Raw genomic sequence first — 13,151 nt, forward strand, 5'->3', positions numbered from 1 at the left:
TGCAGATTATGTACTATATGTATTTTATGGCTTTTAAACCAAACTTTGTACTTTTGGATAATTTAAGCATTATACCCAGATGTATAGAAACCCTTTCCTTGTGTATTAGATAATTTTAACATCAGCTTTAATTAAAAAAAATTAAATCTGCCTCTTTAAAAGAGGGGTGGGAAGAAGAGTAACTGTGTAGAGCTGTGGAAGAAAAGACTCAGGCAGATATACTCCAGACTTATTTTTGTATGCCAGTGTTTTTTTTAACTCCATCTCCTAACTGCCTCTCATTTCAGTCTCTTTCAAATTAATAGAATCTCTGCTCTCTTGAACTTCTGTAATGATGCCAGTAGCAGAGTGAAAATGGTTAGGGCTGCTCAACTTTATCTCTGCAATCCTGTTGCCAGCACCACTGACAGATTTATTATGCAGATATGATCATCGGGGTCAAGCCTTTAACCTGAATAAATGGAAAAAAATACAAGCAGGCACAAGGAAACGTGGGCTCAGTAACCTATTTGAACACCTGGAAGGAAAGAGGTAGCAAACGACAATGGGAGAAATTATTTTGAAATTTAAAATATATTCTGACATTTATAAATTGTGCCCTGGAAACAGTTCAGCTGGGAAAAGATCCATAGGAATTTGTAACAAGAAAACACTTTTCGCTACAAAAGGAACAGCAACATTTTGAATATGGCGCGTATACCTGAATATTTGAATACGGCATAAAAGAACAGTAATTAAAGGAAATGGATATCTTAGAAAATTGTTAATGAACAGGTCATAACATAAGGTCAATAGCTTGACTGTCACTACTAACCTATCCAGTTACCTGATGGACGTTTTGTGGCCTGTATAGTTTGGGGATTTCTAGTTCCAGGTGTATAAGTCTTCAAATCACAATATCTATCATCACAATTGTTACTTTTTAGTAATCCCAAAAAAAAAAAAAAAAAAAATCACAAATTGAATGATCAGAGAGAACGAATGACTATCCAACCTCTAGATAAAAGTCCTTCAAGGTCAAAGTACAATGGCAGGGCCAATGTCTATGCACGTGCGTGTAAGCTTTCAATGTTGCTGTTGTATCTGTTCTTCAAATAGTGCACTTCACTTTTCTAGTGCAGTCAGTATAGTACCTCTCAAAACACTAGACTTACTGATTTTTGTATGTTTAAAAAAAAGAACGCTTTATCATTCTTACAGTGCCACTTATCCAGCAATGCGATGAATATCTACAATCGAGTCACCTCCACAAACGCCAGCTTAGCACAACTGGGTTACGCAGCTCCAAAAGCAAATTAGGAGATCTTTAAAATATACAGCACAGCTTTGTGAAGTACCTGAATGTGTATTTTACAGACTCATTCTGTCACACCAACTTTGGACAAGTTAAGCAACGCTGTCTCTCCTATGTAATGCATATAGGAATGTTTCCTCAGCACTCACTGCAATTAGTCCAGGAAAAGTTTTACAGTATTCCTGGAGTGAAAGGCAAGGGGACAAATATCTGTAATACTCCATTGTCCATCTAGAGCTGTGCAATTCACAGTATTATTACAAAGTCAATATATTAGACAATGGCTTGCATGTGGAAGTTTATCCAATATCTGCGTATTAACTTTACTGGACAAGGCCTATTGTATAGAAGGCCTAAAGGGAATATATTCAAGGGTTAATAGAAGGCATATTAAAAGGGGAAGTTTGTTATGCACAAGTTTTAAAGCATCTAATGGCTTAAGGGGGGAGGTGAATTTTGCAATAGGTTAAGAAATAGCTTGGCTAATAGGGGAGGGGATTTTACCAAGAAACAGGTTGCTGACACTCCTGGGGTCACGTCTTGCTGACCATCTGGAAGGGGGTGGGGACGTTCCGAGAAACTGACCCTGTGGCAAGCCCAAATTTGGAAATGGTCTAAACTGCCCGATTCATGCGTGTTGGAAGTCAGTCAAAAAGGGTATAAAGGATGGCCGGACAGATCCATCGGGGCACTCAGTCGGCGAACTGGCTGTCAAGGGACGAAGGCACTAGTGGACACATCCCCACCATGGGAGATCTGCTGGCACTGGAATCCTAAGACTAGCTGGAGCCACTGTTTGCCCAGTCTGAGCAATTGGACTGTCCCTGAGGGGGGATGAGATTCTGAGTTGCAGTACTCTGCTTGAAAATCCTTACCTGACAAATCCCCACCATGGGAGATCAGGAATAGGTGGATCAACAGGGCTGTGATCTCGGGCCTCATCTCGGGCCGACGGGAGAAAAGGGGGTAGGAAATCTGAACCCTCTGAACGACTAGCCGTAGGGCAGCGGGAAACAGAGGGATTAAGAGGACTTGCCAAAAAAAGGGCCTGATCAGGTTTTAGAGCTTTCAAGTGGGGCCTTGGAGAAGTCGGGCTTGAACAGGTGAAGGAGTGACCGGCCGGAATTCCCCAAACTCACCAGGTAAAAGTCGGGGGCGTATTCAGGGAGTGAGCTGCTGTGCTGCTTGAAACTAAGCTCAAGAAATAAAGGGGGATTTTTCTAGCGATAGAATTACCGTGCCTTAAAATTATAGCATGCTTGTAAGTGTTTATGTGTAATTGTCAGTGTTTAATAAAACTATTACCTGATTTAACCATATCAGGACTGGTTTGCTCTTCTATCCGAATCTCCCTAAACTAGGGTAAGGAGGAGGCTGACCCTGCCGGTCCAAGGTTAAAGTTCAGGAATATGATCAGGTCAGCCTTAAAAAGAGGTTGATTTACCTCACAAGTTTATAAGGCGATTTTTAAACTTATTTTGCAGGTGCAGTTTGAAAACAGGATTTACAGAAAACATTGCATATCCATTAACAACACTTAATTAGCAAGGATACAATAACATATATGCAATTAGGACTTAAAGTTCTGGTGTAAGAAAACTGACTGCTGGGCATACAATTTAAGATTTTTGATCCTTAAACTCATGTGCTGCAAAAGCAAACAATTCATTCAAGTTCCATTAATAACTTTCTGTCATTACTTGTCATAAACAAAGAGATAAAGGTAATATGGAATCCCTCCTGGGAAGCTGTTCTAAATCACTTTACTTGTAAGGGGTTAAGAAGCTCAAATAACCTGGTTGGCACCTTACCAAAAGGACCAATAAGGAAAGAAGATACTTTCAAATCAGGGGCAGGGGTTGTTTGGGCTTTCTTTGTTGTTCTCTTCCTCCTGGGAGGGAAAGAGAGACCAGGCAGGTAAAACATACCTGAAATAATCCATCTAAGATTACAAAAATTGTAAGGGAAAGGAAACGTGTTAGATTATCTTTTGTTTTAGCATGTGAATTTTCCCTATGCTAAGAGGGAGTTTTTTGTAACTTTGAAGCGGAGTCTAGAGGGGAATCCTCTATGTTTTAAATCCTTTTATTACTCTGTAAAGTTACCTTCCATCCTGATTTTGCAGGTATGATTCTTTTACTTTATTTAAAGTTCTTCCTTTAAGAACCTGATTGACTTTCAATATCCAAGAGACAACGGATTGATACTCACATTATTCTCAAGCCTCCCCAGGAAACGGTGTGAAGGGGCTTGGGGCCTGTCTCCTTTTCCTTCATTAATGAATTTCTTCTTTTCTCAGCCACAAACATCTTCCCTTCCCATTTACCTTTTAATGACTTTCATTACTTCCTCACTCCCTTTTTTCCCCCCCTTCCCTCTTCTTCCCCACCCATCACCTCTGCTACTCTTTCAGTTGCACTGTAGATAAGTTTCCTGTGGTGTGATCAAAAGGGATGCTCAGGAGTTGCTAATGAGGTAGGAATAATAATAATTGGAGATATACCTATCTCCTAGAACTGGAAGGGACCTTGAAAGGTCCAGCCCCCTACCTTCACTAGCAGGACCAAGTACTGATTTTTGCCCCAGATCCCCAAGTGGCCCCCTCAAGGATTGAACTCACAAGCCTGGGTTTAGCAGGCCAATGCTCAAACCACTGAGCTATTGCTCCCTCTAAAAACACTGTAGTAAAGAACCAGTAGGACTTGGTTTACAGGGAAGCAGAAGCAAACTGCTTTCATCCTTGTCAAGTACATTAAGAAAGAAACAAAAAGGGCACCCTGAAGCGTTAGTTATGGCAACTGACAAGAACTAAAACACAGTAGAAAAATTCAAAACTGGAATCAAGTTTCCATTCCTCTGGCTTATACAACAATGCACTTTTTAAGACTTGTCAAGTCTCAACATCTACAATACAAAATCTGATGGAATAGCAAGCATTTATCATGCATCTTTACTGAACTCGTAGCATCTGAGCAGGCACTGATACATCACACTGCAGTTTTTCCACAGAGGATTGTATACTGGGAATATGTTTTAAAACAAGGATAAAGGTATACACAACCACATTCTTACAGCCTCAGAGCCAGGCACGAAAAAGAAACCCAAAGCAAGGTTCAATACTTAAAATGAATGCCCAAGTTCAAGTCGAATGTCATACTCCCAGGTTTAATATTTGCATTTAAGTGATCCTCTGATCTGAAATTACTTTAAATAATGAAGGGGGATTATTTAATAACAAATTTGCTGTGATGCTCTTTGTTTAGAGACAGTCTTCTGCAATACTTACTTAACACACCAACACGACACTTATTCTCATTTGATAAGCTATCTTCACAATAAAAGAGCGAGAAAGTTTATTTAAATAAACAATTTGTTGGAGAAAATAAGATACACCTGAATAGATTTACCTTCTACCTATATGCATTTCTAAGATGTCCATGACCACAATATCTACATACCAACGTGGCGATCTGATCTAGTTTTTCTAGCCCCTAGTTAATAAAGCTTTGACCTGTGCCAACATCAAGCCCTAGTAGAGAACTTCAGTGCTGAAGAATGGCAAAACATTACAAATGCCTGCGTCTAAAAAAAGGAAGTTAAACAATGACATTAGTAGTATTTTTCATTTAATTACTTACTAGGTAGTTTGTTCTGGTTCATCATAATAGGTTTTGTCAGTTTGGGTTTCTTGATAAATGTCCCACCAGGTTTGTTATATGGCTGCTGTATAATTTTTCTCTTTATTCCTCTTGCAGCAACTGCTGCAGAACTGGGTTTGTTATGATAGTCAACAATAATTCCAGGTCTATGCATCCCTCCAAAGTCTCCCATATGCTGGAAATTTGTGAAATCAACAAAAAGTATTAGTATATGAAATCAACAAAACAACACAATTGCTACATGTAAATATTTGTAAATACGTTTAAGCAGATAAAAATCTGCTCTCTGGAACAAAACACTGCTAAATTAAAACACATCAAAACTGGGTGCTAATGACTTTGTTGATGCTTCACTAATAGATTAAATGTGCACCTATGAACTGGGTTTCTGCTTATTCAGAACCATTAGTCCAGGCTATGAGTATACCTATCAGAATTCATAGCTCAGTACACCTCAGCTCCTTCTCTTTAGACTCTCTAGTTGATACTTCTGTTCTCTTCTCTCGTGAGAAAGCCATCCAAGTTCTTTAGAACGCAGCTGACAGCCAGAAAAGATGTTTTGGGTTTGGGACAAGGAAATAGAGATGACCGTCAAGATTCTTCTATTTTGATGGTAACCTAAAAGCACAGAAGTTGTCCGGCGTCGACCACTGACTACTGGAGAACACCCAACATACTCTAGCAACTTTATCCTGTCAGGAGGATTTAAGACAGTGAACCCAGTGAATTTAGGACTTCTTTACAAAACTGCTTTTGGAGGCAAAAACTTCCATGCAAAAAGAAGCTGAATAGGTCAGCAACAGGGACAAGGAATTGGACTAGATGAGAAGTCCCTTAATTTCTTTCTGTCCTATCTCTGAAAGAGACTGTACAATGATGCAGAAGTCTGGAGAGTTGTATCTGTGACAGTCAACTCTTTGGAGGCAATGGAGTAATCTGAAGAGGAGGAACCAAGGCGTAACAGCACAAAACTGATCTCCTATTGGCTCATTTACTTGATTAACAGAGGGTAGACAGGAAAGTCCATGTGACTGGATGGATGAATCAGATAAGCAGAAATACCTGTACTGTCACAAAAACAAAACTAAATGTTTTATTACTCAAATTAAGAGTACCTTAGAATCGTTTAGTGTAACGTACTATATGAAAATATATATATTCATAAACGGTGAATACATTTTAAACACACACGGCTGGAATACGGCACATATTTAAAATAGATATATTTACAGTTTAAAAAAATAAAAGTCCATGCACAAATGCTCAAGTAATTCCAATTTATTTAATTATCAAGGTACTACTACAAAGGTATCTAGCAAGTGTGTTCAGACTGCATGTATTTAAATTTGATGTGAAGTACACACTTGAATAAACAGTCTTTCCAGGTGATCCACATTTTTACAAGCAAATACTTCCATCATCTATTAAAGGTGCAATGCATTTTAAATATGGTAAGTTGTTTAGCTTTTATATTGTCCTCAAATAATTCCTTTCTGAAGGCTAAAACTGATAACATCATTTTTTAAGAAAAAAAGTTTAGATAAAAGTACTATACTGTATTTTTAGACAGAACTTTTAGCTCTGAAACAGTTCTAAAAGGAAGGCATCTGAATTTAAAACCCCACCACTTTCAATTTGACAAACAGGGATATAAAAATAAGAATCTCTTTCAATTGCTAAGCTGGACATTAGCTAGCAGCTATGTGTAGGTTTTCTGGGCTAAACTGATTATGGCAGCTATATTACTTAAGAATATTGGTTAGGAAACCTTTTTAACAAAAAACCAAAACACACAGGCATTTAGAAGACCCAATACAAATTATTCTCATCTACATTTTAAGCTACAAATAAGCTATATAGTTTACTATAACAAAACTGCTTCATAAAGGACCATGGTATGTTTACAAATTGTATAAGATAGTAAGTTCTCCCTAAAGTATAGGCAAAAAATGTTCAATAGGTGAACTATTTGCATGAAAAAAAATCAAAGATGGAATTATAAAATTAAGTTAGAGACACTATCAACTTAAATATCAATTCTGTCTGGATATTTTTCCCTGTTATAACATCTAAAATTAAACAAACTGAAAAATGTAGAGAATGTTTCTTCAATCTTTCAGCTTTTCTACTTTGTGCAATCAGTTTCACTATTTCCTATCTGCCTGGCTCTTTTACATAGCAACATGGGAAATGTGTAAGTAAAACAAAATTGGCAGAGGTAGTGGGATAAGTAGATGTAGTATATGAAACTAATTTTAATCCCTTTTAAGATGACTAGATTTCAAGCTGACGACACCCTTTTAAACAATACTTTAAATTTAAGAAAAACCACTATAACTGCTTGCCACCTACCTTTGACATTTCTGCCCCTTTCCCCAGATACAAGTTAGAGTAAGAACTAAGTTAAAAATGAGACCTCCTGTTTGGTCAAGCATCTGATTAACAAAGAATTAGCTAAAATTTCACCTGCCCATATGAAGAAGAAAAAAAACCGTTTTATGGCATACAGAGCCTAACGTTTTATTTTACATATACATTGCACCTTTAACCTACTCAAAACTTCAAAAAGGTTCAAGTTAACCTTTTATAATTATCCAAGAACTTTCCCACCAGCAATTATGCTAGTGTTTACAAGGAAAAAGGCAACTCCTTTTAACCCCTTTTAGACCAAACCTAGTACTTTTATCTTCGCCTTTCAAACAAAAGGAGAGATTTAACAAAACCTTTTCAACTAATCTTATATTGCTCTTTACTTCCAAAACAGAGGGTCTCGTACTTCTTCATAAATCAACTTCAAAGTGATTACCAGGCTGCTCAACCATGACAGTTTGCTTGGTCAGACAGTGTATTAGTTTTAAAGCTGTGGTCTTGAAAGGGTTTAAAAGAGTGACTAGTGAAAAGAATCTGAAAAGATTCTGTACTTACTCCTCGGCCTCGGCCTCTGCCTGTTGATGGTCCTCCAAAAGCATCATAGCTTCTGCTTCCAAATCCACTTTCAGGATAAGCAGGCGTTCCTCTCCCCCGAGAGCCTACAGGTGCAGGCTTCATATGGGGTGAAGAAAAACTGCTGTAGGAAGAGTAACTCTCTCTTCCTCTGTCCTCCATAAACCCAGGCCTCAATTTTGAACGTGAGTAAGGTGCTTCCCAGCTAGACCCGCCCTGGTTTCTACCTCCGAAAGAGTCAAGGCTATTCCGGTAGGAGCTGTCAAATCGACCACCATAACTACCTCCGAAGCGGCTTTGTTCGGGTTCATTATAACCATAGCCAGATCTGTACAGATCTCGCCCACCCAGAGAAGACCCGGAGTCGTAAGACTCATAAGGTCCAAACCTGGAAAAGTTGCACAGTGGGGAAAAAAAAAAAAAAGTAAGCTTACTAGTGTTATACATTTCAAAAGACAAGTTATCAGTTGACATATATCAACTAAAATCAATGTATACTATACGGGTTTGTACGGTTGTGTTACTGTTTTTATCTTGATTAGGGCTGGGCAATTCAAACTGTGACCAGATAGAACACTATCTGAGTCATTTTCTGTACAAACAATTCTAAAGTTCAGTATGTCTGAACTTTGTTCAATTTAATTTCTCAGCAGTATTTACTAAACATCATTTGAGCCCAGCCCTAGTCTCAGGAAAATAATCACCTGCAGAAGCTCACAGGGTAATCAAACTGTTTCTTTTTCAAAGTCATGCCTACATTTTAACAATTAAACAGCATTTAAAATAGCTTAATTTTCAATTGGGAAAATTGGCCAAAATATATTTAGTATTTATAATACAACAGAGGTGATTTTTACACCCCCACAGTTTTACTTTAAAAAACAGAAAAGAAGTGATCTATAGTACTCATTTGTATTTTTGGACATTCTTCTTGTAAAATTTAAAATTTTCCAGTCACAGAGATCATGATCACCAATACCCCTCCATCTTTTACTTGTAGACCATTAAGTCTAGCAACTTCAGCATTTGGAAAATCTGTACAAATATGTACACATTACACATGGAGATGGTCCATGGGAATCTCAAGGTAGAGTGATAAGTAGCAGAACTCTTTAGTTATTCACTGGGGTTTATTTTGTTTTTAGTTTTTTGGGGTAGGGAGGAGGCGGGGCAAGGAATCATTATAATCTCTAACCATGTTGCGAAGGGGAGCTCATTAGTCTCCCCAGAGAATTAAAATAGGGCAATTCCACAGAAATAGGGAAAGGGAAGCCCTTTACTAACAGAAATACAAACTAATAAACGGACTCAATTGCTTCCCGTGTCTATGGTAACATGAACGCCTTTATTTTAAAGACGTTAGTCTCAGAAGACCCAAAACTATACACAAAATGACATTATTTACAGAAACAGTCCATGCATAATTGCAAGGTTTTATGGCAACAGACATTTTAATGTGTTTCAGGTCTCCAGTCAACCTCAATCATATACAGATTACTAAATGGTAGGTACATCTTATTCCTGGATCTGTGCACAGATTTTAATTGATCATAACATTTATCATTTGCAAATCCTAATATTGATCAACTAGTAGTCTAACAAAACTGCAAAGTATATTTTCTCTGTTCTCCCTACTTGCCCAATGACACTGCAATGGCATTTTCTCTATTCTCCCACCTGTCCTTGCCCAACGGCACTGCAATGGCTACATACAGTTTCTATACAGTAGTCCTGCTACCTCCAGTCGAGGATTCAACTATGTAAATGAGGATACCAACAAGTTACTACATTTTCTTCCAGCTTTATTTTGTCCCAGTTGAAACTAATCTGCACAGGATTTTAAAACCTGAAATAAACCAGTTGGTATATACTGTATGTGTAAATTTAGCCTGAAAGAGTATCAGGAACACTTAAGGATTAAATATGCAACATGGCACCAGAAATTTTACTTTCAGACCAATGCATCTTACAAAATAGCCCAGCATACACAATTTTGGTGTAATTAGTACCTGCCAATAAAATAATCTGGACATGACTTTAAGTCATAATACCAGTGAACATTCTCACAGTTTACATTAGAATTGAAGGGGTAAACATAGATCCTAAATGTTCCTTGGAAATGGAATGTTGATTCTATTCTTAGATTCAATCTAAAGCACTGAACCAATTAAAACATTTTACCTATAGACTGCTAAATTAAGAGACATTAAATTAAACCAGTCTAAATTTACTGATCAGCCACAGATTGCTGAAAGTCACTAAATACAAAAAGAGCATCATAAGTTTTACTTAAAAAAAAAGTAAGTATGTTATTATGATTGCAAGAATTATCCACAAAGGTACTGACTTGGACTATCAAGATGCCATAGCATAACTTTTACAGTCTTTATTAAACATGAAGAATGGAACTCCATATATATCACACAACATGCCTAAGGAACACTTAAGTTGGAAAAAGATATACTTCAAAATTTTAACTGGATTTGTTAAGTTCTTGAGACAACTGAATGATTATTTTACCTGTTACCACCTCCTCCTCCTCCACCGCCACCTCCTCCTCCATGACTCTCCATTCCGTAAGATTGATTTAGATAAGAGTCCATGGATCTTGGGCCACCATAAGCTCCATGTCCATAGTCACGGTCCATTTCTTAAAAGAACAAGAAAGAAACATGTATTAGAAGTTCTCTTTTATTTTGAGAAACAGGTAAAGTAGATCTGCATGAGATGGTATCCATAGATCTGGTAGAGCATGCACCTGACATGCAGCTCATCTTTTTGATCAAGATTGTCATTGTATAGTGTCCTTGCTTGCCTACAGCCTGTCAAAGACCAATGCTTGGATGACAGTCGGCTTGACTATCTAGGTTCACTCTGGGTAAAATGGAATTACTGGCTGTAGAAAATACCTGGAATATGGAAATGACAACCCAATAAAGGTTGGTCCACCCGCCACATAGAAAAATTCTAAGGAAAACATTTTACAAAATCAAAAAGATGTTTCCCTGTGGACCACAAATTTATCCAGCTCTGGGATTAAGAACTTGTTGTCATAAGAGTAATTTTTAAATGATCAAGTTCTATGTTGATTGTTAGAGTGACTTCCATATCATATTGTTTGAGTAATTTTTAAATGATCAAGTTCTATGTTGATTGTTAGTGACTTCCATATCATACTGTTTGCAAATCAAAATTAATTCTTGCTACCACCAAAAACTTCTGTGATCTATGTTCTCTCATCCATCACAATCATTAAAGATTCTGCAAAGAGAAGTGAGCAGACAGTTTTGTTGTGATGACTCAGCATTGTTAATCAGCCTGGGTATACATGCATTTGCAGTCTCCCTCAAGTATATATTTTTTTTCTTATGTTCACAGTGCTTTCCACAAAACATAAATTTACTTTAAGAAGTGTCTAATCCTTTGGTCACATAATCTTCCACGTGTGGAGAGATGCAGTGAAGAGTCTTCAGACAGACTGGAATATTGGCGCTAAAAGTGGTGTGGACTTCCCCCATTTTGCTGCCTGATTCAATGTCAATTTCAACTTCAGAACCATCAAGCTAATGTGCTTATTTGGTGTGGTCAAACACTCTATTCTTTTGAATGGATATTCCATATAAACAAGGTTTCAAAATTAAATTTGTAGGGTGACAAAAATGTTTACCATAGTGCCCAAACTGATGATATGAAATGCAAGTTATGCCCCAGTTTCAACATAATAAGCTGGTTAGCTGACAAATCACCCACAGACTGACCATCACTCCCTGCCTACGCTACCCAGGAGAGGCCCTCCTTCCTATTTTAAGGTTTATTTAAATAAAGGCAGTGTTTACACAGATATTTCAGCAATTCTCCCAACAGTGCTTTAGCACTAGTGAAGGTTCACCAATAGAAGCACTAACACTGATTGGATGATAACATTTATTATATTGCCTCAGGATACCATGCCCATAATAGTGGGAAAGGTATGATAACACACAAGTACAACAGGTGTTGGAAGGAAAGCTGTGTGTCAATACAATACAATGCCAAACTCAGGATCTGGAGTGCACTTAAAAGCTCGAGATAAAAAGCTTTTAATAAAAATCTTCTGCATAAATTTACTTATGCACAGTTTTGTTACTGTTTTAAGGGTTTCCTATTCTAGCATCTCCCTGTAGGAGGCACAGTGAAGTGGTCCACAACTAGGAGGAGCATATGCCTTTTTACAATCCATGCAGTTCCTCCTTAACCCCTGCAGGAGAGGTATGAGTAGTGGGAAAGCAATGGGAAGTTAAACAGAGAATTACTTGGGAGAGATTGTTAGTCTTGCATCTAGAATGGTGCACTAGTGTCCCTTTTTCTGTTCCTAGAAGGCTAGAAGTTTCAAAGGCAGCTCCCCCACTATTGTTAGCTATTGGTATTGAATTCTTGAGTACTAGTCTGTATGTCTGTGCTTGCTAAAACGTTTCTGTCCAGCAGACTTTATATTTCCTGTTCTTTATTTACACACAAATCATTTTGCCTACTTTATTTAAAATCAAGAAGTAATTTAACTATTAAAACAACATTTAATTGAACCTTTTCATGTTGGCACCTTTTCATTCCTGCGGGGGGAGGGAAGGGGATTTCAAGAGAGTTAAGACCAGATAAGGATCACTTCAGCTGTTCCCAACCCTACCACAACAGGGGCAAATGCACAATTAAGTTCCCTCTAAGCTGTGCGGCCACACAGCTGCCTATTAAGCACCGTGCAGGCGGTCAGTGCTGTAGTGGGGAGAGATGCCTCTTCCCAAGTCCCAGATCTGCCGCAATGCCTCTCCCCCGGGCCCAACCCAGCCCCAAACTTGCTGTGGCCAAGGGACTGGTGCCCCTCTACTGGCTCCAAACCTGCCACAGCAAGGGGACAGGCACCACTCCCCCAGCCCAGCCTGGACCTGCCACGGCTGGGGGAGAGGTGCTTCTCCCACCCAGCCCAGGTGCTTCCATGGGGAAAGAAAATGGGTGGTGGGGTCCTCTCTCCACTGCCACCATGGGGAACCCCACTGCACCCCAAACTCCTCAACCCCAGCCTCACCCCAGAGCCCGCACCCCCAACCAGATCCCTCACCTGCCCCTGCACCCCAACCCTCTGCCCAAGCCCTGAGCCCTCTCACACACTCTGAACCCCGTGACCCCACCCTGCCACATGAATTTTGTTATGTGCACCAAAATGGAGGTAATGCGTCACCTTCATATTGGTGCATATAACAAAATCCATTCTGCACAGGGAG

At 38.7% G+C, this 13,151-nt stretch overlaps 1 protein-coding gene across 2 annotated transcripts in view; it reads right to left on the bottom strand.

Annotated features, from left to right (window-relative positions):
- ZNF326 (zinc finger protein 326) overlaps nt 1–13,151 on the bottom strand; it is a 44,117-nt gene that overhangs the window by 26,921 nt on the left and 4,045 nt on the right. Inside the window, exons 2-4 of one of the 2 annotated variants that reach the window (XM_030571711.1) lie at nt 10,417–10,546; nt 7,879–8,284; nt 4,933–5,128 (exon numbers count right to left, since the gene is read on the bottom strand). In XM_030571711.1, the coding sequence (XP_030427571.1) occupies nt 4,933–5,128; nt 7,879–8,284; nt 10,417–10,546 (732 nt within the window). Of the gene's footprint in view, nt 1–4,932; nt 5,129–7,878; nt 8,285–10,416; nt 10,547–13,151 lie in introns of those variants that run through there. The other variant, XM_030571712.1, reaches the window with a different exon arrangement.

Source organism: Gopherus evgoodei, chromosome 8, assembly GCF_007399415.2.
Source record: "Gopherus evgoodei ecotype Sinaloan lineage chromosome 8, rGopEvg1_v1.p, whole genome shotgun sequence".
Taxonomy (NCBI): Eukaryota; Metazoa; Chordata; order Testudines; family Testudinidae; genus Gopherus; species Gopherus evgoodei.